At 30.8% G+C, this 26,976-nt stretch overlaps 1 protein-coding gene across 1 annotated transcript in view; it reads right to left on the bottom strand.

The window, feature by feature from the left end:
- Positions 1–6,081: 6,081 nt before the first annotated feature.
- sra (RRM_RCAN_like domain containing protein Sra) overlaps positions 6,082–26,976 on the bottom strand; it is a 66,118-nt gene continuing 45,223 nt past the window's right edge. Inside the window, exons 3-4 of the mRNA XM_035374412.2 lie at positions 21,603–21,786; positions 6,082–18,261 (exon numbers count right to left, since the gene is read on the bottom strand). Coding sequence (XP_035230303.1) covers positions 18,092–18,261; positions 21,603–21,786 — 354 coding nt within the window. The 3' untranslated portion in view covers positions 6,082–18,091. The remainder of the gene's footprint in view (positions 18,262–21,602; positions 21,787–26,976) is intronic.

The following is a 26,976-nucleotide window of genomic DNA, read 5'->3' as shown; positions in this document are numbered from 1 at the left end:
TCTATGGAACCAGCTTTGCGAATTAAATACTGACATTTTTTTTTTTTTTTTCCCAGTTTCAGTTTTATTATCTGAACTCACTTTAGAGTTAGTGCATTGTAACTTCCTTTCTGCCGATCCACTACAGGTCTTTATTGAAAGTTTCCGCGAATTTTTTCATAGGCATCAATGTTTTCAGCTAATTTTTTAGATGAAATCATTTGTATCCACTCATCAAGAAAATGATCTCGAATTTCAGGAGGAACTCGACGTTTAATTTGGCCAATCACCATCAAATCTAGCAATTGATCAAAAGTCTCAATTCCTATACCAGCCACCCATTCTTTGCAATAATATTTTATTTCATAGTTCAAATCCACCCATGTGCATTCGGTACTCTTTGACGTTTCATAAATTTCTGCCTAAACTTTTCCGGGCTTAGCTTAAACCGTCTTAACAGTAAATTCTTTACGTGTTCATAATCTTTAGCTTTATCGTAGGGTTTTAGTATTCATTTTAGTTGTCCAACAGTAGACATATATATTGCTCTATGCTGTTATTTTTATTACCACGTTATCTGTGTTACTTCGTAAGGACACTTTGACTGTCCTAGTAAATGAGATACAAATTCTTCTTTATCAATTTGAGCCCATTCTGCTTGCCTTTCAAACAGTAGCAAATATGGACTGATATCTCCTTTCTTGTCATCAAATTTCTGCATAAGGTGACGCAGCTTCGTTTTCGGCCGCCCCTGTCCGACAGTTTGAGACCTTGTCTCTGCTTCAAGTCTTAATCTCTCCAATTCATACTGTTCTTTCCTTCTCCGCTCTTCTGCTTCTTCCTGCCTCCTACGTTCTTCTCTTCCTTCCCTCTCTTTTCGTTCTTGTATTATTGTGTCTAAGACTCCTTTGACGAATACTTCATCATAATCTTTGCTTTCTATAATTTTTCTGTTTTAAATCGACTATTTTCAAATCTGCAGTCACATGAACTCCCAGTTCCGCCGCGAGATTTTGCAAATCTTCCTTACGAGCTTTTCCTCAGTAAGATAATGTTTCTAAGTTTAAAATTAACGAACAGTGTGTTCTTCATACTTCCTAAAAATAGCTCTATTCAATTACTATAATTAATTAATGAAGCCAGGAATCACGGAATTAAATGCACTCTGTTAAATACGCAAACCTCAAAAATGAAATATTTAAATTATATGAAGTTCATACTCTCTACCACATTAATTGTGACTAATATAAAAATAACAGCATAGAGCAATATATAGGTCTACCGTTGGACAACTAAAATGAATATTAAAAAGAATACCCAATACGGTAATAAAATAAGACAATTCAATATTAACAGAAAGTAAAAACCTGGTATCACTAATATTACGTTCAGCGATGAACTAATAACACAAGGAAGTTCAATATTAACAGGAAGTAATAATCTGGTATCACCAATATTACATCCAGTGATGAATTAATAACATAAGGCAATTCAATATTAACAGGAATAATGTGGTATCACTAATATTACATTCAGTGATGAACTAATAAAATAAAAATACGCACGATTATTCGATTTCGTCCGTTGCCTCCAAAGACTGTGATACTTCTTTCGCAATATGAGGCAAACTCCATTGATGGAACACAGCAATAATCTTTTATTTAACACTCAAAATGGTGACATACAAACAAGAAGAGAAAACGTATTCTAACATTTAAAAATAAAATAAATACATTCTTCATGAGAGAGCCACACATGGTACTCGAGCCTGTTTCAAACATTGCCATTAACATACACCTTAATGTTCATCTATTTACATTATGTATTTTAAATTATAAGATTTTAATAACAATATTTGAATCTATTACAACCTCTCCCCAACAGAGAAACTCTTTCCGAAGGGAAAAGTTCTGTAAAATTCAAAAGTTTATGAGCTCGGCTTTCTCATTTACTTAAAGAGGAAAAGTAACTTCTCTAAGTTTCCAAACTACAGGCCAAAAATTTTAAGTTTTAAACAAATACTTTTACACCACATTTAAACAGGAAAAAAAAAAAAAAAAAAAAAAGGAAAACAATGGAGAATGTTCAAATACATCAGTTGAGCATACATTAAATAATAAAATAAATTATAAACTTGGTTACATACACTATGACATTATTGTATTACTTAATGCCAATGTCATCCAGCTTTGGTGCAGCAAATCCTTTGCATCCAGCCAGGACCTTAGTTACAACTTTGCTAAAAAAACTATGGGGCATTTTTTAATCCAAAGGGTAAATGTAGAGTCTGAAAATTCCAAAACTAGTTACAAATGTTGCATACCTTTGTTTATACAAATGTTGCATATCTTTGTTAGCTTTATCTAGCGTGTTTGAGCAAAAGTAAAATAATTGGTATTCATAACATAAATCATTTGTATCCACTCATCAAGAAAATGATCTCGAATTTCAGGAGGAACTCGACGTTTAATTTGGCCAATCACCATCAAATCTAGCAACTGATCAAAAGTCTCAATTCCTATACCAGCCACCCATTCTTTGCAATAATATTTTATTTCATAGTTCAAATCCACCCATGTGCATTCGGTACTCTTTGACGTTTCATAAATTTCTGCCTAAACTTTATTTGGAGAAGTTGTCAATACAATTTTAAGTATTCTGGAATGCCATTTGATCAGAATATTCAATCCATGATAACGCACCCTCTCACCAAGCAATAAATTTTTGACCAAAAAACAAATGAAGCATTTGGTTTGCAATCCACCCTACTCCCCATATTTATCTTCGTGTGAGTATTTTCTGCTAAGTAGCATGAAAAGACATGCACGTCATTCCAAGATTATAAATTGTGCCAATTGATGTTACTGATGCAGAAGAAAGGGCACAGGTCTCACTAAGAGAATATGTCAATAAAACCACTTCTGAAATCAGAATGATTAAAATCTACTTATAAAACAATACACATAAATTTGGATCGACGTCCTCTAACAGAAATGTTCTAAAGTCAATTATTTGATTTATTACCCATTGAAAAAGGAAAGATGGGAAAACAAATTCTAAAGATAAACCATCACGACTATATGTACACGAAAACAGCCAAAAGAAACTGCATAAAATTTATGAACTTCCGCAAACTTAGACAAAATAGGCAGATTGCAGACAAACTAAAGTTTTTATTTATAGGAAGCAGTGAACAAAAGAACAGATTAATTACAATATCAAGAACAAACTTAAGAACTTAGAGATACATAAAAAACATTGAGATAAAACCTGAAGAATTAATAGAATATGGAACACACAGAATGACAAGTTAACACAGCTGACAATATCACTACTTAATTTTAGATTAAGTTCCAAAATGAATGGATTAAACATTAAACCACAAGTCTTAAATTTAATATACAGGGTGATTATAATTAAAGTTTAAGTTTCAAAACGCTATAAAAAAAGAACCACTGATGAAAATGATGTGAAATTTCAAAGGAATGTTATTGAAGAAGGCGGAAAGCGTATGGCAGAAGAAAAAATTTAGTTTCAAAAGTTAGCAACAGATGGCGCTGTAAGCGGCAGAATCACGACGAGAAATGATTCGTAAAACAACGGCTAAGGTGGAAGTTACACATTAAAACGTATTGATAAATTAGAATTGTTGAATTATTTTATTTGCATGACTGTACATATCACATCGAAAGGGACAAATCGGTTTCAAGAGTTTTGCGGCGACGTACCGCATAAGAACCATTCATCAAAGAAGTTCGGAACTGTCGTGAGACTGGCGCAAAACATGTTCAATATGGTGTCCACCATTGTGTGTAACAAGTTGAAAGCGACAAACAGCATGTTCCACAACGGATCGCAGTGTCTCCGGGGTGATGTTCAGAATGTGTCGTGAAATGCGTGCCTTTAATTCCGCTAATTTTCAATTGGAGCACGGAACACAACATCCTTCAGATATCCCCACAGCCAGAAATCACACGGAGTAAGATCAGGCGATCGGGACGGCCAGGCTGTAGGGAAATGACGGCTGATAATTCGAGCTTTCCGAAATGGCGCCTCAGCAGCTGCTTCACGGGATGTGCAATGTGCGGAGGAGCGCCATCTTGCATAAAAATGATTTCATCCACACATCCACGCTGTTGCAGAGCTGGAATCACGTGGTGGCGCAAAAGAGACGCATACCTCTGACCAGTGACGGTTGCAGTAACAGGACCGGAAGCACCCGTCTGCTCGAAAAAATATGGTTTTAGGATGAATGATGCCGTAAAGCCACACCATACCGTGACCTTTTCAGGATGAAGTGGTACGGGGTGCGTTGCCAGTGGATTTTCTGTTGCCCATATTCGAAAATTCTGGGTATTCACGTATCCTGTCAGATGGAAATGGGCTTCATCTCTCCACAAAACTTTCCACGGCCATTCATTATCCACTTCCATGTGAGCCAGGAATTCTAACGCAAACGTCTCCCTAGCTGTCAGGTCAGGCGGAAGCAACTCCTGCACATGGCCAATTTTATACGGATAGCATTGCAGGATGTTTCGTACAATTTTCAGCACCGTGCTCGTAGGCCTGTCCAATGTTCGGGCAATTCCTCGTGCACTGCACGGTTGCACACCACCGGCCGACCCCTCCTGTAATGCTGTGGCCACTTCTTCAACTACCGTCGAATGCACTCGTTTTCTCCCTCTACCAGATTGCACATCAAACGAACCTGTCGTTTCGAATTTTTGCATCATTTTCTTTAGACCTACGACACTCATTGGACCAATGCTTTCTTTTATACCCTTCAGTGTCCTGAATTTTTGCAGAGCTACTCTTGCACAATCATCATTCTTGTAATACAGCTTTACCAGCAGAGCGCGGTCCTGCAGTGAAACACCCATGGCGAACGTCTGAGACGCGAAATGAGGAACAGCCTGGTACCTGACGGCTTTATAACACTGAAATTTAACTAACATTTATTTGTCTTCTTCCGCTTGCAGCGCCATCTATTGCTAACTTTTGAAACTAAATTTTTTCTTCTGCCATACGCTTTCCGCCTTCTTCAATAACATTCCTTTCAAATTTGGCGTCATTTTCATGAGTGATTCTTTTTCTATAGCGTTTTGAAACTTAAACTTTAATTATAATCACCCTGTATTGTTACGGATTTTGTATTTATTTACCTATTTTTAGTAGAATTGTAATTAAAATTGTTTTATTTCCCCATACAATGCAATGCAAGACAAGTTTTAAGAGAAAGCTATGCCAAAAGAGTAAAAACACAGCATGCGCATTTAATAAATAGATATCTCATAATTTATATTTAAATTGAATAATTGTAATTGTGTGTTAGCTGTAACTGTGATTCTACTCTTGCTTACTAGAAACCCCAAGAAAATAAAAATTACCAGGATGTTCACATGCATGATTAAAATGCTTTAAAATGGCAGGAAAAAACATCTCAGTTCGGTTGTTTATTAGTTGTTGTTTACTTAGCTGCGGTAAATTTTGTTGAACAGATTAGCTGTCTCTGCACCTGGAATTGTGTTCTATTTCATATTTTAGTAGTTTAAAATATAACTACTGTGTGATATTGTACAAATGCCTGTGAGGAAAAATTTCAGCATTTTGTTTTATTTCTTGTGATAAGAATAAATTTTATTAATTTTTCATCAGATATGTGCATTCAATCTATTACAAACCCGTACGCACGCAACAATATGAAATCACGGTTACATCATTATAATTGGAGATACCACTGAAAACACTGTAAGCAATTCATGAGAAACTGATTTTTAATATTACACATAAATTTAACAGCACAGAAGGAAAAGAGAGTCCCATGTCCAGTATTTTGATACATGTATTCTTAAGAGTTAGCAGGAATATTTTTAATAGTTACCTAAATCTTATAAAATTAAGTAATAAGGCAAAAATAACTGAATGGGAGTTAAATATTGAAGGAAATGATAAATTAAACTGGAAAGACGTACTAAAAATGCAATGAAGATCAGTTTTATAGCAGTAACATACTATGCTAGAAGGGCTAATTACAAATTTTATGCAGTAAGATACACTAAAATGTTTCTGCAGATTTAAAATGTTTTATGACACACAGCAAAATGTATTTCAGAGCTTTTATTTCTGTGTTTTTGCACAAATATATAGTTTTGCATTACCTAATGCACTGTATTTAATACAATTAATCAGTAGTGTTCTTTGCACATTAATTACATAAAAGCATCATAAATAAATGAAATAAAAGTGCTTATTAGAATAATTATCAATAAAAAAGATGAATACTTTGTTGGTTTTATATTAACTTGATAGACAAGCTATCACATATTAGTTGCAATATAAATAAAAACCAGAATATTATACTTCCTGAAGTAAGATCATTGAAACTTAACCAGAAAATCACATACTTCTGCTTTAGAATAATTCAAAACATATGCACTCACACACTAATTAAAAAATCACATAAAAGGAAAGAGTACTGAAATTACAGCACTTCTTCACAAAGTTTTTATTCACACAAAATATATATATACAAAACCTAATTAAGTGCATGAATTTTTCATTTCCTCTTCAAATTAAAACTAAATTCTAATCATTGTAAAATGTATTTTAACCATTTTTCTTTACCCCCCCAAAAAAAATTCAATATAACACAAGTAATTAAAATATAATAAAATGATTTTTAAAAATTAAAATATGCAGCTAGAATAACTTATCAATTACTCCTGTGCTATTAAAAAATGCAGCTGCATCAGTAGTTGTCTACATAAGCTATCACAGAAGATTTCTAGATGCTGCAAAAAGTAGCAGAAATACAGAAAATAAAAACACTGAAAAGAAAAAACTAATTTTAAGTCACTAAAAAATAAATGAGTGTATGTAATTATTTGGCAACAGTCAAATTTAAAACAGAGATAACTTATTATAAGTTGCAAAGTGCTAAATTAGTTAAACTAATAATTACAATAAAACTATTCACATACATTACAAATGCTTAAAATTTGGCAAAAGCAGAATGTTTTCTGTAATAGAAAACTGAATGTAATACACCTGAACACAATATTATTAAAAAAAGTTTTGTAAATATTTTTTAAAATGCAGACAAAAAATGTTAAATATAGATAAAAATGAAAAGAAATTAATCAAATGGTACAATAAAAAATTACAAACATGTAGTCAAAGCTCTTTACAGTATTATTTAAAAACTACACCACAACCCAACTCACATAAATTTACAGCACCTCACTATAGAATAACAACTGCATTACAAAAAGAGGGATTATTTTAATACAATGACACCTGCACTACAAAATTCTTTAGCTGAATATTCAGTTGTAGCAAAACAAGTAGCAGAGGATCACAGTCAAATATTTTTTTTAAAGGGCTTGGTAAGAAATCATTATGAAATTCATTTTGTTACAACATTTCAAAATAAAAAATACAGAATTAATATCAACTGCATAGAAATTGGGCATTTCACTACAAGTTACATTAATATATAAAACAAAAACAACATCAAAAAAAATTCTTGGAACTTCAATGTTAAATTCAGAAGAGCAGGTAAATATATATCATAAATAACATTTATTAAACACAGCAAAAATTCCATCAGACAAGTAAAAATGCATTTCAAGTTAATATTTCTCAGGATGCTTTTTAAAACTACCCTTTAATTTAAACGAGGCTTACAAGATTTCAAACACTTCATAAGCTGACTTCATGTTCCAATTTCTTTTAGAGAGACAGGCAGCAAAAAACATGTTACAGTTTTACAATAACAGATAACAAAGTGGCACATATAAAAACACCTACATATTATTTTGATTTATGAATTTGTTATCAAATGCATATGAAAATATTAACTGTAAACTGTCAGAAGAATAAATTACATGCTTAATCACAGTCCACCTATATACAATCTTTAAGAAAACAGACTGAACAGATATGGTCAATGCATACATAAAATACTTGAGAGATTACAACAAATGCTACAAGAAAATACAAGTATACATAGTTTGCACATCAAAAATGAAAACAGATCACACAAATGTCATTAAAGTGGCTATTTTCTTATTTTTATCAACAGACTTTAAAGAAATGAAATTTACCTGTAGTCCTAAAACTGCATTTATTTTACATTAAGTTTACAAATTAAGGGGCATTTTAAAAGAACACGAAAATTCTGATGCTTCAATAACACATTTTAAGTGGGAAGAAATGTTTGTTCAATTCAAGTGCATATATCAAACTCTGTGCATTATTTTGCACTTTCTCTCAATTTGCATTTTAAATAAAATCATATAAATTAAAATATTTTATCTACACAAATGCTTTTATTTTTAGATATTTAAATATTTTACATGAAAATTCTACAGAACATCTAAACACAGTTTGAAATTCCTACAAAAAAATTTGCTGCGGAAGATTTCAAATCAACGATTTGTTCTACATAGAAAAACTACATTTCAAGCATTACTACGCATCTGCAACATATTTTGCAAGGCTATCAGCACAAAAGGGATGTATTGCGTATTTTTCAATTAAAGTATAAGAAAAACAAAGCTTTTAGGGACACCATCAACCACAACATAATTCTTAAATTTTAAAAACAATTAAAAGAGTTTGCTGTATATAAGATGAAATAAAAAACATGCTCTTTCATTCCATCAAAAATGCAACAAATAAAAGTTATATTTTGTGTTTCATGCTCTTTTACACAGTGTTACAGACGGATTCACTATAACCAGAAACTTTCTCAAAAGATCTCTCTAATGAAATAACATATTGGGGGGGCAGGAAGATTTACATTAGAATTTAAAGGTAATAAAAAATTAGAAAAAATGTTATTACATTAAAAAAGTTCTCTTGGACTATTTATTCTATTTAATTTTATTAAAAAATGCATCTCTATTGTACAACTAAAAACGATATATGAAGCTAACATCATCTTCATAACTCTGCAAAAATATTTTAAAACCACCTTTAAAATTGGATAATTTTCAGATAAGAAAAATCACTGGAAGAACTTGTTTTAACCTACAGGCTATGAGAAATTGAAATTAATCATTCATGTTCAGACACCCTAGAACACAGCTATAATCTTTAAGTAACTAGATTCTTTTATGGAATAAATAGCTCTATTGCAGCATTACCTAATTTCAGCTATATAAACTGAAGGAATATTATGTTAATTCTTCAAGTTTACTGAAGTACAGAATGATGGTGCTATAAAAATATCAAGAACGCTTTTAGATGAGAGCATTAATGGTAGCAAAATATAGATGGAACATTTTGTATAAATCTTTAAAAACTGGAGATGCAATTATTAGCATTCATGGCTGAAATAAATGTAAACTTATGGACAATATTCACAGCAATAATGCACTCATAATAATAATTTTGAAACTAAGGTCAAGCTTATTAAGAATTTATCAAAATCTGACATTCAATCTTTTCCACTTACTAAATAATTTACACTTAATTTTCAGAGTGAAAAAGTTATGGTAATGAATCAAGTACTTTTACCCGTGACATATTTTGCTGCAAATTGAGAAAAAAAAAAGGTTTAACTCTTAGAAAAAAATAACACTTAATATATTCTTTCAGGAAATACTACTAAACAAAGTTATATACTTCATTTTTGCATAAATATAAAAGAAAAGTACTACTAATTAAACAGGTCAATGCACTTTTTCATTACAAAGCATAAAATCCCAGAATTTTTCAACAGCCAGTCACAGAATTTCGTTTTCGAAGAGAGAGAAGGGAATTATATACATATTTAATTCTTTGTGTTTCTAAATACTTAATAATGTAGTTAATTAATCTGAAATCTAATTTAACTGTTTACTTTTGAGCTAAATGAACATACATAACACAGCAATTATGAATAAGTGGCATCTACTTAGATCTTTCAGCTACATCATTACATTTTCTAAGTTTTATTCAATTTATTTCAAAATACTATATTTCTCTTCCAGCTCATTTTCCCCCCTTTCTCTCTCTCTCTTTAATCAACTGAAAACCATCTTCTGTTTGCATTTGAAATATGTCCTCACAATTTTTTCCCAAAGGTTTTGTGTGAACAAGGCTTCTTAAATTTTATGGAATCAGACCTAATTTTATCAGAGATACCATGTTTCACATTTTCCTCTAAGTGAGCATTTTCACATTAGAGCAATACTCCAGTTCTGACTGCTATAAACTGCAGCTGCACTTTTTGCATAACACACTTTGATCACACTAAACCTGTTAATGGCTGATGCCTTAAGACGAATATAAATATTCATTGAGTAGATATTTCACTTTACACACAACATTAAATTATAACAATCAAGAAAAACTTATCTAATAAATCAGATTTTGCAAATAAAAAGCATTTAATTGAACAAAAGATTATATATATACTACATTCCACTTGCTATTTAACAAAATAAATTCTATCAAACTCTCAATGAGATTTCATTCACCTGCACATAAATATATAAAATAATCACACATGAACAAAAATTTTAGAAATGGAAATATAAAAATTAATTGAAACCTTACTACTTTAAATCCAGAACCCTAATTTTGCTGCATGTGTTACAAAACCATATGCATAGTGTGAATCTTTAATGACAAAAGACCCATATGTGATGCCACCTCAAAATGATAAAAATAGTGCAGCTGTGCTCAAATAAATATTTAACAAATTAAACCAAATACAAACTTATTTTTAAGAATATTATTAAACAATTTAGATACAAAAAGTGCAAGAAAGGGTACTTAATAAAATACTAGCAACAGAATAGTGCTACCTAACATGCTTGCATTGTTCTTGCTAGCCTATAAAACATTCCAATTTAAATATACCTTAAGCAAAGAAAATGGCATTATTAACTTCCATTTTGACAGAATAAAATTAACTAAATACAAATTTTCCAGTACTAATAGAAGGTGTTATCTATTGCAACTAGTAAGCTACGATTTTGGATGGAAACTTACAAGTGCCTATCCTAGATCACTGAATAAAAATGCAAGATGAGGGGAAAACTAAAATTCAAGTGATCTAATTAAAGGCGTTGCTCCTAAAATACTTTTCAAACAAAAATGGGTGAGTGTTAAATTCTGATGATAAATGTTGACAATCTACACAGTAGTATTTAAAAAAGGCAACCTTTCTATAGCCTTAAAACATAGAACAATGTTTTTATACAATGTTTAATGTATAGCAACATAACATTTAAAACCCTCTCAGCGTTATGGCTGGAAAACTCTGTACAGAAGGTTGCCTTCCACATTCACTATACATGAAAATTTCTGCTAGCTTTTAATGTATCTGATTTCAGATTGGATGTATATTGGAAGAAAAGGAATCAAGGTACAAAATGAAGGAGTTATTTTATAATTAAAATAAAGATAATATCACTTATTCATGATATTTTGAGGAACTTTGAAATTTCAGGGCTAAACCCGTAACTCTCAGAGTTAATAAATTAGAAATGGGTCGAGCAAATATACAATTACAAAAAATTTGAATGATCTTACCATCTCATTTCAACAGCAAGCATCTAATTAAAAATATATATATATATAATTCTTTCACTATATCAAGGCATCCTATCCTTCCCACCTACAAAAGGAAGGATAAAAAAGAGCAGATTATTGAACATTGTAAAAGTAATAGTTTGATATATAAAACTGAGGTTTTAATTAGAACTTTATTTTAATAATTCTGTGTTATGTAATAATGTTTAGATTCTTCTACAGAATTATTTTAAAGATTAAAATATGGGTCAAAAGACAGACGTAAATGACTAGGCGAAAAAAAATGTCATAACTTTTAGCCGGCCAGTAGGGTACAGAATCCAGTAATTAGCAAATGTACAAACCTCCACATGTGGCAAGACCGATGCAAGTCAAACTTTACTGGAAATAAAAGCAATATGGGAAATTGTTCACTGTTAGTTGTAAGTGCCATTATTCTGCACTAATGTGCATATGTGATTAGAAACATTTTTTATTAATTAAAATAATAATTCAAAGGTTTATAAAAATAGTTGATGAGGTATATTAAAAATCACATGAAATAAATGAAGTATAAATTACAAGCATCAGAGATATTCAAAAATAAAAAAGAAACACCCTAACAAGTAAAAACATCACATTTAAGGCATTGTATAACTTTAATTTGAGACTGTGATCCACAGTGAATAGCAATTAATTTGAGAAAGGGTAAACCAGGTCACACAGACATTAAATTAAAGATCTTATGAGTAATGGAATGACAACAAGTGGATAATGAATGTCTTCATATAGGAAAAGATTCTTGCTTGGTAAGAAAGGGATATCAAACAAGCAATAAAATCATCCTACCTGTTAATAATAGACCTTGCACATAAATTTTTGGGTGAACAACAACACATAAAAACTACAAAAAAATATCTGGAGTACGGCAGCAAGACTGAATGCTTACTTCAGCTCATTTAAAGAAGCATGCAGACTGATGCACCCCCCCAAAAAGCAAAATTAACAAAATGGGAGGGGATAAGGAAACCAAAGCATAGAAAAAGATTTAAAAAAAAAAACAAAAACAAAAAAAAAACAAAGACTTGCCCAAAGTTCTTAAAACTTGAATTCTGTTGATCAATGAAAGATTGTCAGATGATTTAATGGCACCAAATTTTGCTTACAGTTAGATAATGCATGACGCATGGTCAGCAAGAGGTTAAAAAGAAACATTCAAATATCAGTGCATTCAAATAACTTTTACTTCAGACGGTGGATCTATAACACTGTCCAATTACTCTTACTTAAAAAGGTGTATCTTTAATACTGAGAGATAATTTTAATGACTCTGAATAAGGTCTACTTATCAAAGTAGACAAAGCAATGAATCAGTACACTTATAAAAAATTTCAATAATCATGTGACCCCTTTTGCACAGCATTCTCATAATGTAACATAATCAATTTTCCAAGACAGTAATTCTATGATTTTAAGAGAGAAAATTATATGGGTTGGTAAGAAGAGCATGATAAAGCCTTAAAACATCTACTTACTGTCAGATACATATCACATAAGAATGGAAGCCGTCTGAACATTGGCAAGAAATTAAAATACATAATTTTTAGAAATCTCAATGAACTGTAAGAAAAACATATTCATCAGAATCTCAGACCTGTCAAAAGAATAATGAGACTTTTCTTAGAATAATCAAAAACTGTTTCAGTTACTTGATTTGATCATGTTTCCTCCATGAAAAATTAACTTTATGATTTCTGCATGTAGATACAGATAAAGATAACTATAGATAAACAGCTATAGTTAGCTGTAAACATGTATAATATATATATATGTAATAATAAAATTCCATAGTTAAAACTACACCTATATTTCCAACTGTATGTTCTTCATTTTAATGGCGACGGTCTCTTATTTGAAAGTACGTGGAATTAAATCCACAGCCCCGTAGTCAAGTTGTTTTTCACGCCTTTTCTACACGTAGAGTTATAGAATGTTCTGGAGATATTTAAAGCGAACTGGAATGGCTGATGAGGCTAACGTCATTTCTTGGAAGCTCCGCCTTTTCAGAGGCTATAAAAAAACTCGCAAAGGAATACCGAGGTCTTTTCTTTAATGTAACGATGCAGTAAACTTCATACAAAAAGTTATTATTAGTTCTTTTTTATTTACTCCGGAGATATGATTTTTGTAACTGCTATTTCTCCTGACCAATAATAAATGGATCCTGTTTTTTAAACTTATCGTCTGATAATTTAAGCTACGACTAAATCTATGATTCTTCACCAATCAATTTATTCCAGACAAAAGCTGGTACATCACATATATATATATACATTTTTATCTATAGCTGTTTATGCATGAAATATGTTACTGCTATTATAACACTAGAAGGTATAAAGATTTCATATTCAAGGATATCAGGAAATGCAAAAGAATTGAGAAAATATGCTGTTTCATGTTTCAGTATCAATGCTGAACACGAAAAAGAATACTAGCAAGAAACTGACCATAATTCAATTAAGACATTATAAATAAAATCCTATAATTTGTCTTGGTACTTTAAGTAATATGCAATCTTGACACTCAGATTTTAAGACCCATCAGAAGCACCATGTAATGCTCTCAGTTTGTGCTGCAAACTGCTGACTGGTATGCATCTGCTAAAGTAGAATATAATGCTCTGTAACTCATGTACATCAAAATGAGCTAATAATAGGCAAATTAGTTCTAATTTATATTTTATGTCAATAAATAAATGGTTAAAATAAACTTACAATATTACCTATAACTATAGAAAGTGATGACTACTTTCAGAGGTAATCTCAACAAAATATAAACAATAAACATTTCTGATTTTATTTAAAATAAAATCGAAAAATTCAGAATATGTTTCTAATTCAAATGATTCATGTCACAGGCTTTGCTTTATAAGAACATTTCTCTGTTGTTGATTTTATTAAATGTTAGGCTGCAGTTCTTATATGAAAGATGAATGATATATTTGAAATGTGGAAGGCACAGGAAGATTGCATAACACTAAAATGATACTTAAAATATAATAAACGAACTTGGTTACAAAAGCTGAGTAAGTTCTCTTATTTACAATGTGAGATATAATTTTAAATTGATTGATTCAAAAGTTATATCTACATTTTACAAATGAGACATAAATTACTTTGCTGACAAACAAAACAATAAATCAGTCTGTTGAGATAAGCAAACAATCAAAATAAGTCATTCTTTCATTTGAAATAAACTTAAATACTAGGGGAAACAGAACTATTATCTTTTCCCTAAATAGAAACAAAAACTCTTTTTAATTCTTGTATGTACAATTCTAACACAGAGTTATTTATATCTGTATACCTGATAAGCTTTACAATATAATGGGTTAAAAAAAATGGTTGTATGATGAATATTTCATTAATCCTTGACCTTTACTTTTATTTTAAAAAAATATGGTTGCATGATGAACATTTCATTAGTTCTTGACCTTTATTTTTTACAAATATTTCTGAAATACAAAATTAATGCACTGTAACTAGATTTTAATCACTTGTTTTCCTTGAAAGATCTCAAGCATGGTTTAGTAATTTTATAATTCTGCATGCCACAAATATTCTAAAGCTCATAATTATCATAATCAGCCTCCTTCTTTACTCTAACGATTATTTTATTCAAGGAGGATTACCTACCCATTTGATAACAAAATATTATTTTTCATCATGCATGCATAATGACTTTCACTGATATAAACATGCTTTAATAATGACATATTACACTCGAGCTTGTCCATGTAACACATGCAACAAATTACATATTAAAACATAGAAAATTACAGACAAAAAATTTTTCTTTCACAGCAAACTATCCATCTGACCTAACTTCATCAACAGATGAAAATCATTTCAATATTCACTAGCTATAAAATCCGTAATGATAATTTCATTTTCAATAATTCATATACTGGCAAAAATAAAATATTTTACATGCCTGAGAGAAAAATACAAAATGAATATGCCCAACATTTGTCAGTAATGCATGTTACTAATTGTAATACAACACAATTTTAAATACACACATGTTAAAAATACTTATCAAGCACTCATAGCCTTAAAATGTTTACACATATTTACATCTCCATAAAAATTAAAAATATTAGTAATGAAATTTTATACAATTTACACATTGCATTCTGACACCTCAGAATAAGTGACTCCATTAAATACAAAGTGGTTTGGCCAACAGGCTGTTAAATGCATTAGCACCTGATGGCAAAAGATTTTTTTTTTCCTAGAATAACAGTGAAAGGTCAGTACCCTATCCTACTTGATTGATTCTACTTTGATGATGATTGCACCATGATAAAATTTTGCTCATATTCTAGAACCACTGTGTAACGTTTTAACACTATTACCCTGTATGAAATGAAAACCAGACTAATCATGCCTGTAAGACCCAAGAAAAAGTCCATTAATTAGCTTACTGAAAATGCAGTGCTAATAAATATTAACTAATGAAAACTAACTGAAATAAATATTCTGTGAACAGCTTTTTACACATTTTAAAACAATTTACTTGAAACTCTTTCTGAACTACAGCACCGAACAAAATTCTAAAATTAAAAAAAAAAAAAAAAAAAAAAAAGAATAAATAATAAAAATACAATTTCCAGTAAAATCAACAAAATTTCTTTCATAGTCAAGATGATACATGAAAGCTAACATACCATTCAATGATTATGAACATAAAATTTTAGGTTCTTTTAAATGCTGCAGAAGTATCAATGAATAAAAAATTAACCAACTTATACAATGCAACATGATTTGACTAGAACTACAACTAATACGTAAGACTGCCAAATACACTTTTGAAGATCCACTCAGTGTAAATGTGAATATCTCAATACACTTCTACAATAAAGAAAAACTAATCTGCAAGAATATTTATGACATTTGCTTAATACAATAAGCAAAACATATTTTCTTTAAAATGTAATATCAAACCACTCTTTTCATAGGTCCCCCATTTAAAAAAAAAAAGTGAGAGAAGAGCTACAGAAAAAGCCTCTGAATTGTAGCTGGTAATTCAGAAATTGTGACCTTAAAAGATCTGCCCGCTTGTTTTTAGAAAGATACAATTTTCTCTCCAAACTAATTTTTGAGCCATTAATAGAAAATGAAATTAATAAAAATACTTCTCCCTTTAACTGTTAACCAACAACAATGGCCAGATTACTTTAAAAATTATTTTCTATAACTAAAAGGTACTTCTTTATCTCAAAACTGATCTTAAACAAATCCATGATAAGTGAAAGAATGTTGAATTATAACATTTTTTCTTATTCAACTAGCTTTCAACCAAATAAAGAGAGTTGTCGGTATATTTTACCAGAGAGACAGTCAAGCTGTCTTAGATACATTCCACAAGTAACTGAAAAGTTCATGCCATACCGCAATTCCACAATTAACAATTGCATAAGAGATCACTTTCCATAACCATTGTCAAATAATAATATGCGATATAGAGCATTATATTTGATTAGAATTTAGAAATAACTAACTATCCTTACGCTTATATCAATTCACATACACAGTACTACTATTTATTCAAGTAAAAATATTTTACCTCTTACCATTGAGAAAATTTAAAAGATTGCCTCAATTTACAGTCTTATAATGTTCTACAAAAAATACTTATAAATCAACCTTCAAAAAATGTTTATAAAGCTTGCAACCAAAAATAATACATACTTTCTGCAAGTGACATTTAAAAAACAAAATCATTCACAGAAATGTAGTGAGCATTCTTCAATAAATATGTAAAAAAATAATTTTAAATTACTTCCCCTCCCAATGTACACTTTGCTTAGATGCCTTTGTTAATAAAATGTAGATGATTATCAAAATAATAATATACTTTCTGAAAACACAGCCATCATAAAAAATGATATACAAGACTCAATGTTGCAAAATAAACACTTGTTAAAATTACACCTCATAGAATATGGTTCAGAAATATATAAAGTGCCATAATAATTTGAAGATAACAACTAGTTAATATCATAAACCCCAGATAGAGACTCATGAAAAAATTTAATCAAAATAAGTTACACAAAAGTCTAATGTTAAAACTAGAGTAAAAATGAAGTTTTTTAGAGCAGGATACACAAGTATTTCAACAAAAACGAAATCAATAACAATGCAAATTTTAAGCACAACAAAATACTCAGACTTTTAAAAAGAGGTATTTAAAAATATACACATTCTTTGGAACCACATATGCAATTTTTTCAACAACTTACCAACACGTTTTCAATTAATAATCTACTAAAAATTTTCGTTAATTAGTCATACAGAATTACATTTAACTTTTACATATAAGTACACCAAACACTGACTGCTTATATCTGTAAAACTGCATAGAATATTTTAAACTAAAAGTAATAATTCCAATTCAGATTAATACAGTACATTCTGAGATATAATACTGTGAACAAGAAAAACAATGACAATTTTCTTCATAGCACTATGTCACACAAAACTGTAAACCATCCACTTCTGTTTAAAATAAATGAAAAGATACAGAATATATCATTCAAAGACATTTATGATATAGGCGATGAAGGTGGAGAAGAGCTGCTTGAAGAGTCGACACTATCCGGACGCCTTGTCTGCGCTATTTTTAGCCGAGGAGCATCTATTTTTGCATCCTCACAAACATGAACTACGATAGCAGGTTGTGATTCTGATGGTGGATGCAATTCATGAGCTTCTCCTAGGAAATCAGAATGTTTAAATAGCTATTTATTAATAGTGTGCATTAAGTTTTAAGGATATTTACAGAATATGATTAATGTTTCTAACATTAACATTTTAATTATTAAGTGTTTATAACACCACAAGACACTACAACAACTTACAGTACAAAGTCTTCAATCCGGACGTCCATAATCCCAGAATGATCTATAATCCAAACCTCAAAGCTACAAACTTTCTGCACATGCATAGCATTTACACATGCGCATATGCATTTATGCATGTGCATAATACGTTTACGCATGCATGTTTAATGTATAACGAACGGTATAAGCTAGGCTAAAATTATCTAATTATCTATTTCAGTTAATGTTGCAAATTGCATTGTTCCTTAATCTTCTAATTGGATCCGGCTTATTATTTTTTGCAGACTGTTAGAGCAATTTTATAAAAAATAAGCTTGAACTTTTGATTATGTCAAAAAGAGTTTCCGATTCTGGAGCTGCCACAGGATCCACAAAGCGAAAGCATGTTTCGATGTTCATCAAACAAAAAGTGGAATTGCTGCAAAAAATGGATAAAGGCATGAAGAAAGTAACAGAGCGGTTAGTGAAAACGAAAAAATTTCGATTGACAAGTTAGTCGGTATTCTTGGCACAGCAATTACAGGACTTGAACAGCGAAACTTTGTAACTGAACAAGAAATTATGTCTGTTTATAAAATTAAAGAGAAAGTATTAGCACATAAAATGAAGCAACTTAAACAAATTGCATTGAAAGAAATGCTTAATAAAGTAAACAAATAAATATTAAGCTTTTTTTTTTTTTGTGTAAATACTGATACTCTTTAGATCATAATTGCTCTTTATTTCATAAATTATGGTTTCAGATTTTTAATTTTATAATTTCTGCATGCCATCTTACCAGATTTAAATTGATGATCTATAATCCGGAAAAACCCCTAATCCAGAATCGCCAAAGTCCCAACAAGTCCGGATTAAAGACTTTGTACTGTATTTATAAAGGCAGTGATTTCTCAAACATCAATTACACTGAAATTAAACATACAATTCTTGGTCATGATAAAATTAAGCTTGAATAAATTATTTTGCAATAATATTCACTGGGTTTTCTAAAAAATAAATAAATAAATAAATAAATAAAAATAAAAAAAAAAGATATTAGCAGATTTGGCTGACAAGTTTATTAGTTCAGTGCCTTCCGTGTCAAGAAATTCGTCAATCAGATTTACTCAATGTAGACAAATACAGAAATTCATCAAAAGAAGGATAAATATGTATTTACAGCTAGAAACTTTTGTATATGATTGTAAGACTTCATCTCAATAACTTTGGACAAATACTGATCCTCTGTCAAACAGGTTAAGTTGATATTTAGTTTACCTTTTCCTTATTCCATGACAAAATAAATCAGACTGCTCACATCATGAAATATGAGTATTTTCAAGTATACAAAGATAATTTCAGACACTAGTTTATATTTAAAATCAGTCAAAATTGTAAACATAATATGCACAAAATGTTCCCTTAAATTTAATAGGGCTATTTATCGAAAACATCTTGGAGAAAATAATGTAAAACGTTGCCATCATAAGAAGAAAGAAAGTAATAAGAAAACAATGTAGTTCTACTGCATCATACAATTGAAAATACACCATACAAAATACTGTGGTTAAAAAAATAAAGCACCTAAGAATCATTGCATGTGATAAACACTGCATGCATGCATTTTTTTTACTGTAAATATGTGAAGTGAATTTTCATGCAATGATTTGTGAGTATAAAATGAAGGAAGTCCAGTAAAATATTTGAAATCCAGAAGTTCAATATTCAGATTGTCCTAATATCTGAAAAGGATGCAGATGCACTGTAAATGTGATTTTTCTCTAGATTAACTGAGATTCCAGTATGTCATTTTCAAACACTTGCTGGCTAGAGAGTTGCACCAAGGCCAATTACAACGTGCTGACTGACATTGTATTGATGTTGACCAGGATCATACTTTCGACTCTTGCAAGGTTAGGGGGAAAAGTCAGCGGCTACACACTTTGCTGCCCAGTGCAATCTCTGTGGGTTCTAAATTTTACTATCCAGTAGCTTCATAAGTTCTGGTGCTCAGTGCCACTCTTAAATTCTAAAAATTCTTCCATCCCTAATTTTTGCTGCTTGGTGATCCTCTAAATTCTAAAATTTTTTCTTCCCCTAAATTCTCACACCCAAAGTGGCTGCACCAGCTACTTTTACCCTGGCACTGACTCTGTGGAGGATAGCAGTTTTCTGGTGCTTCTTTAAACTCTAAAATTTTTGCCATTTCTAAATTCTGACACCAAATGGCCTAAGCAATAAGTGAAGTTCCTATGTTTCCATTTCTGTATGATACCTACCTAAATTTAAACCAATGATCTAACCTGGAAACTTCCAAAATCTGTAACTGGCAAAGTCCTAATAATTCCAAACCTCAAACTTTGTATTGTAATACTTTTACCTTTACATTTCACATTTTTTATTTAATTAATGAACTTGTACATAGAAAGCAAAGACATTTAAGCATTTAAAATCTTGAAATTATATAGTAACGCTACATATAGCAGTAAACAGAATTTTATGAGCTTGCATCATTAACTATTAAAAGTCATTATTTAATTAACTTCTTTAATAAAGATGCATTAACAGATTTTTCACGAAAAATATAGTATAAAGAAGATTAGAAGGAGGAAGATACATAAGTTTAAAATTGTATTAATGCTATATATAATTAAATTTGATCAATTTCCAGATTTCAAATGCTTAGGTTTGCTTTTTGCTCTTTTTCTGTAAAAAGTTATTACTTAATAAAAAAATTTGAAACACAGAGGTTAAAATTCTAATTTTTTTTCTTCTGCTCACAAATCATTACGCAAAAATTTATTAAAATTTTTTTCAATCAAAAATATGTATGCATCATGAAATGATTAGTATGAATTTTATTTATATCATATTTTTACAACCCTTTTCATACTTTATCATATTTTTACAACCTTTATATTTTCAGCATTCAAAATTAAGTTTTTTCCCATCTTTATTTTCTACCACAATGTTCTCTTCTCGCTTTCTTTTCTATCACGATCTTTGATAAGACGTTTTCCTCTTGCATTCATTTTTTTCATGATGTTTTTACCAGTAACCTTAGCAGTCTCAATGAATATAAGAAATGATTCACAATGATGTACATTAATTCAGTTGTAATGAACCAATAATAATACTTATGAAGTTTACTTCTAAACAGCATTAGTAAGATTAAAAAAATTAATTTAATCAACAAAAAAATATTAACACAATGAAATTCAGATATAAGACATACCTGGCGAAAGCTTGGCAAGAGCAGCAAGAAGATCATAATTAATACACGGCTGAGCTTCATCAACAGGTTCCCAGCCAACAGGAGGTGATGCAGGAGGGGATATTAGAAACTGACGAACAGGTGACGGAGGTTGAAGATATGCATCTGAAGCCTCTCCATCTTTATTTCCAGTAGAGGTAATAGGCTTCAATAAAAACATATATTTAAAGATAAATAAATGACCAACAATACTATGAATTCAACCAAAAAAAAAATAAAAACACTGAACGAAGAGCATTCTTATCTATGACTTTCAGAAATTTTTGTTCAATAATCATTGCTTTGTAAGATACTTATGCTTCATATTTCATTTTTTATTACCGAGATTTCCTACCTCTTCAGATAGCAGTACATTTTGAACATTCCATACAATTCATTCAAAATGAATATATTACACTTAAGATCACACAAATAACAAACAGTGCAAAAAATATTATCTTACACAGAACAAATAAGGAATTTCATAAAGGAGGTAGATCACATACACATTTTAAACTTTTACATCATTTTAAATCAAATTTCTTGAATGATAATTATGCAATGTGCATAAAACTAAGGGTTAAATGAAAAGCTGACATGAGGAAACCTTTCCTAAGCAAGGACACACATCAACTTGTTTTTACTCAATGGTATTGAATCTGTGAACTCTACGATTTTAATTTTCGACTTGCATTTTTCATTAACATAATTTGCTTTCCTCAGCATTTGAAACAGAAAATCTGTACTAATAATTTCAATAAAACAGTTCAAACTTATTCAAAAAGACAAACATATGGACTTTTTAAACAGTAATTAAAAACTATTTGAAACAATTTTGATTTATTAGATTATAGCAAAACATTAAAACAATTTTGATTTATTAGATTATAGCAACACATTACTAAGCCCATCTCCTAAGATGAAGAACACCTCTGTGAATGACTTCCTACACTAAACTGACTCATATTCACAATGCACACAGAAAAACTGAAAACACCTGCTATTTAAAAGAACTGGATTGGATCATTTCATTATGACAAAGCATACTAGGGTTTTGCCTACAAGATGGATGCTTATAAGAAAGAATGCATTCTTAAGGGAAAATAGCCTGAATATATTTCATATAAGGAAAATTATGAACACCTAATGCACCTAACCCATTTAACTGCCAGAAATATAACTACCGATGTTCCACAGTTTTAACTACATAGCCAATGGTCTGCTGTATTAGCCCATTAACTACCAGAAATAATGCCTAGGTTTAACTACTGATGTTTCACAGTTTCAACCACATAGCCAATCATCTGCTGTATTAGACAGGGTGATTTAAGTTAAAAATGACTGTACAGTGTGGTAAAGCCTGTCATTGTTTAAATTAAGTCTGAAATATGATAAAACAATGATTTATGACTTGCAAATGAAAACTATATTACAAAATTTGAATTTGTCATTGATGCTATTTACCTAGAGCAAAAATGTTACTATTTATACAACTACAGTTTTGACAAATTACACTTTCATAAAAAGAACACTGTTGCCATTAGAAATTGACATTATTTAATTGAATGAGAATTATTACTGTATATATTATACCTTATTATGTTACTATGAATGTTACCATGAATCATTCTTGGAAAGCATTCCTACTACTTTTATTTCTTAATTAAAAACTAAATTACATCCCTCATTATGATATATTTATGTATGAGTCTATCCACTAACTGAATAAGAATACACTAAGCCTAAAAGTTAAGTAAGAAAGTGAAAAAAGAAAAGTATTTCAGTTAGTCTATATTTTAGGGTGCCTTGGATTATTGCCAAGTTGTTTCATTCAAAAAAAATAATAATAAGGAAATCTGTATGCAGCTAATCCATTAGACTGGAACCGAACTCAGATCGAAGCACCAGCCTTCAACAGTTTGTTCCATTCCCCCACTAGTAGGCTAAACAATATTAATGTTACATGTTTAGATTGAATAAATAGCCGCGATCTAGATTCAGTTAAATTTATATTAATGTTTAATGTGTTTAGTGTCTTTAATTAATATTTAATGTGAAGTTGAATTAATATTTAGTGAATCATCGAAATTTGTTATTCTGCTTTCACCACTGCTGTTTAAGCACTAGAAGGAATGCTTTTCTGTGTCAGAAAAATTGCTCTCATATTTGAAGGATATTTTATTTCGGCTTTCAATCTATAGCCATTTATAATGAAATATAAACCAGAGTAGGATATACCGAAAAATATATACAAGAGTGGGAAGATAACCACAAATTGTTGTTTCATTTATGGTAACCTAAGTAGTTAAATGTTATGGAAACCCTATTATGATGTGATTGGCTGCGTGATTGCGGTGAATTTGACTGATGGGAAAATATTTGTAAGGGCTTATTTCTGCATTGGATTCCAGTAAGGAAGTACGCTGCTTATTTTGTTCTATACACCATAAAATGGCTGTATGTGATGAGATTAATCTGACATTTCTGTACAATTTGGAACAAAAGGGGGGAAAAAAGCATTAAATGACTGGTGTGTAAATGAAGGTTTACTTAGTAGTCATTATAAGTGTCCTGTTTGTATGAAGGAAATGCGTATGGTCAAACGTAACAATTGTTCAGATGTCTTTGAATGAGTTTGTCGCAAGAAAGGTTCATGCAAGGAATGCCACAGACAGTCCGGCACTACGCAGGATATTTTTTACTTTTATTTTTATGAAGTTATATGATGACAACAGTATATATATTCTACTTCAGATAATTTTAGAAAGTTTTTGGATACTGTTAAGGAATTTTGTGTGGCACATACTGAAGATATCCCTTTTTATGTTATTTCATTGTGTGATTTAAAATGAAGTTTATTGAGCTTCAATTGGCTACAAATTTTGTTCCAATATTGGTGATGAGTAACTTTGTTTTAACATTATATGACGTCATCATTCTCCTGACTTTTTTTAAAAGAAAATAGATCAATGTGTACATGGACAAAGTCAAGCAAGTGAGCAATGCCAAGTTTGTGCAATTCTCTGATTTTTTTTTTTTAAGAGAAAATAGATCTATATGTACATGGACACCAAGTTTGTGTAATTCTTTACTTGTTATTTTGGTTTTGTGTAGCGGCCATCTTGAAACTGTTCCTTGCTGGCCAATTTTCGCCAAGGGGCACCCTGAAATATATTTTTAATAGTATTTTCTATAATTCACTAGAATTTTCCCAGATACCTGGATGTAACATAAAACACTACTTTGAAGAAAACTGTGCGGTGGGAAGATCATCAAATACCGTATTTGACGGCATATAAGACGCATCCTTACTTAGAAGGCCACACACAAGGAAAAATAGTTTCAATAGTCTGTGCGAACAATAACTTAAAATGTGATTTCTTTTAGTTCTAATGTTTCGTAAAAGTCAAATAAACAATCATTGAATGCAATTACCAAACATATTTTTATTAAGGAAAATTACCGAACTGCCTTGCTGAAATTACTGAAATGCTGCTGGTGGAACGAAATGCCTTGCTGCTGCTCTGTTTCCATGCACTTTGGCATAGTTTAACACTCCTAGTTTATACTAAATTGTATAGCTTAATCTCTGGTTTCCTGTAGTCATATTTTCCAGGGTATTTTTTTAAACAAATAGTTTTAAGCACCAATACCGACACGTTTATACAGAGTAGCACCGATACCAACACGTGTGTTGGCTAAGTCAAAGAAAATCTATGTAAAGAAAGAAAGGCTCCATAGCCGTAATGTGACCGTCGAACCTGCTCAAACTCCGACATCAGCTTCGAGCTTTGGTGCTTTTTGACGACAGATATTTCATGCATGCGCAAAATAATGGCAGATGTAGAAAAAGTTATGTGTGTCTAGACATTTATCCAGGCTAAAAGTAGCATTCAGTATTGAAAAGTTAACCTGTGTCCTTCACGTATAAGATGCAGGTAACTTTTTTGAGACCAAATTTAGGAAAAAAAGTGCGTCTTATATGGCATCAAATACAGTAATTAAATAACTGTAGTAAACAAAGGATTTTGTGTAAGGAAAAAAGTTCTGTCTTCAATGAATGACCTCTGCTGCAGCACAAGCCTTATAGCATCAACTCATGCAAATGATAAGATCATGCACAATGGGTTGAGATACCCGAGCCTTTTTAATGCAGCAAACACTTTTTTTACTCATAAAGGTTCTAGGAAGAGTCATAGAAAGAAAACAAATACCATTTACAAATGTTTCATATGTGTTTTAGGAATTCAAATCAAGTGATATCCATTGCTATTTCATAAGAAGTATTGTGTTCAATTCTATGAAACTGGAAAACAATGTGAATCCTGTGAACTTGCATTTATTATCGATAACATCAGAACAAACCGCCACAAGAAATGGGCAAAGATACTGGGCAAGGATGTGGTCTCTAAATAGCACTTCAGTCACAACCACTTACAGGTATCTGAAGAACAATGCAATCACTGATTTACCTCTCCATGCCTAAACCCATGCCATTGCCACTGGATGCATATAAATAGCAGAATCATAAGTTTCCGGTGTTCTGTTGATCAGCAACCATCAGGAATCAGTCTATAGATTAAACCAAGACTCAACATGTAAGCAACACAACATCTCACTACTGTGAAGTCAGGCTAAGGTGATCTTGAGATCAGTTTAAACAGGTTCCTCTTTACAATGATGTCAATAAGATGAAAACTATTTGTTGTCTGGCCTGCATGCTTTTTTAGAAACTGCTAAATCAGAAACAAGCTGATATGCAGTTACTGACCAAGGGCAGCACATTTTCAGACACAAAAAGCCATCATCCTGAATAGTTATCACCCCTACATATCTCCTTACTGGTCTTCTAAACACAGTTTGCTTCCACTGGTTCCACAGGCAGCAAATGATGGAATGATACGCATTCAGGATTCATGCCACTTTTCACTATCCTTTTCAAGATGCCATTCCATCATCTGGCATCATTCAGATAATGTAGTTTTCTTATTTTTCAAAACTTGGCTAATTAAATTTTTTTTCAACTTTGATCTTTCCGGAAATAGTATAATTCTTAATAATTATAAAATTCTATATCTAAAAAATAACAAGCAAACAGCAAAGCTTATATCTGAAATATTATAGTTATTGCCTTGACATCAAAATATACAAAATAAAAATCAGACACTGCTTTCTTGACTGTTAGTTAATGGAAGAAATGTAGTTATAGAAGCAGCTATATAAATAGGCTTTAAACAAACACTCAGAACCAGGAAATGTCTTCAGCACTACCTAACAGCAAAGAGGCTTTAGGTATCAGCTATGATAAATATTACTATGCACAGAAAAATCTAAAATAAAATCCTAAAAAGTACAA

Source organism: Stegodyphus dumicola, chromosome X2 (genome assembly GCF_044657685.1).
Source record: "Stegodyphus dumicola isolate Sdum_Otavi_A_Nest chromosome X2, ASM4465768v1".
NCBI classification, from domain to species: Eukaryota; Metazoa; Arthropoda; class Arachnida; order Araneae; family Eresidae; genus Stegodyphus; species Stegodyphus dumicola.
Note: the sequence above shows the minus strand (reverse complement) of the source record. Positions and strands in the feature narration are given on the sequence as shown.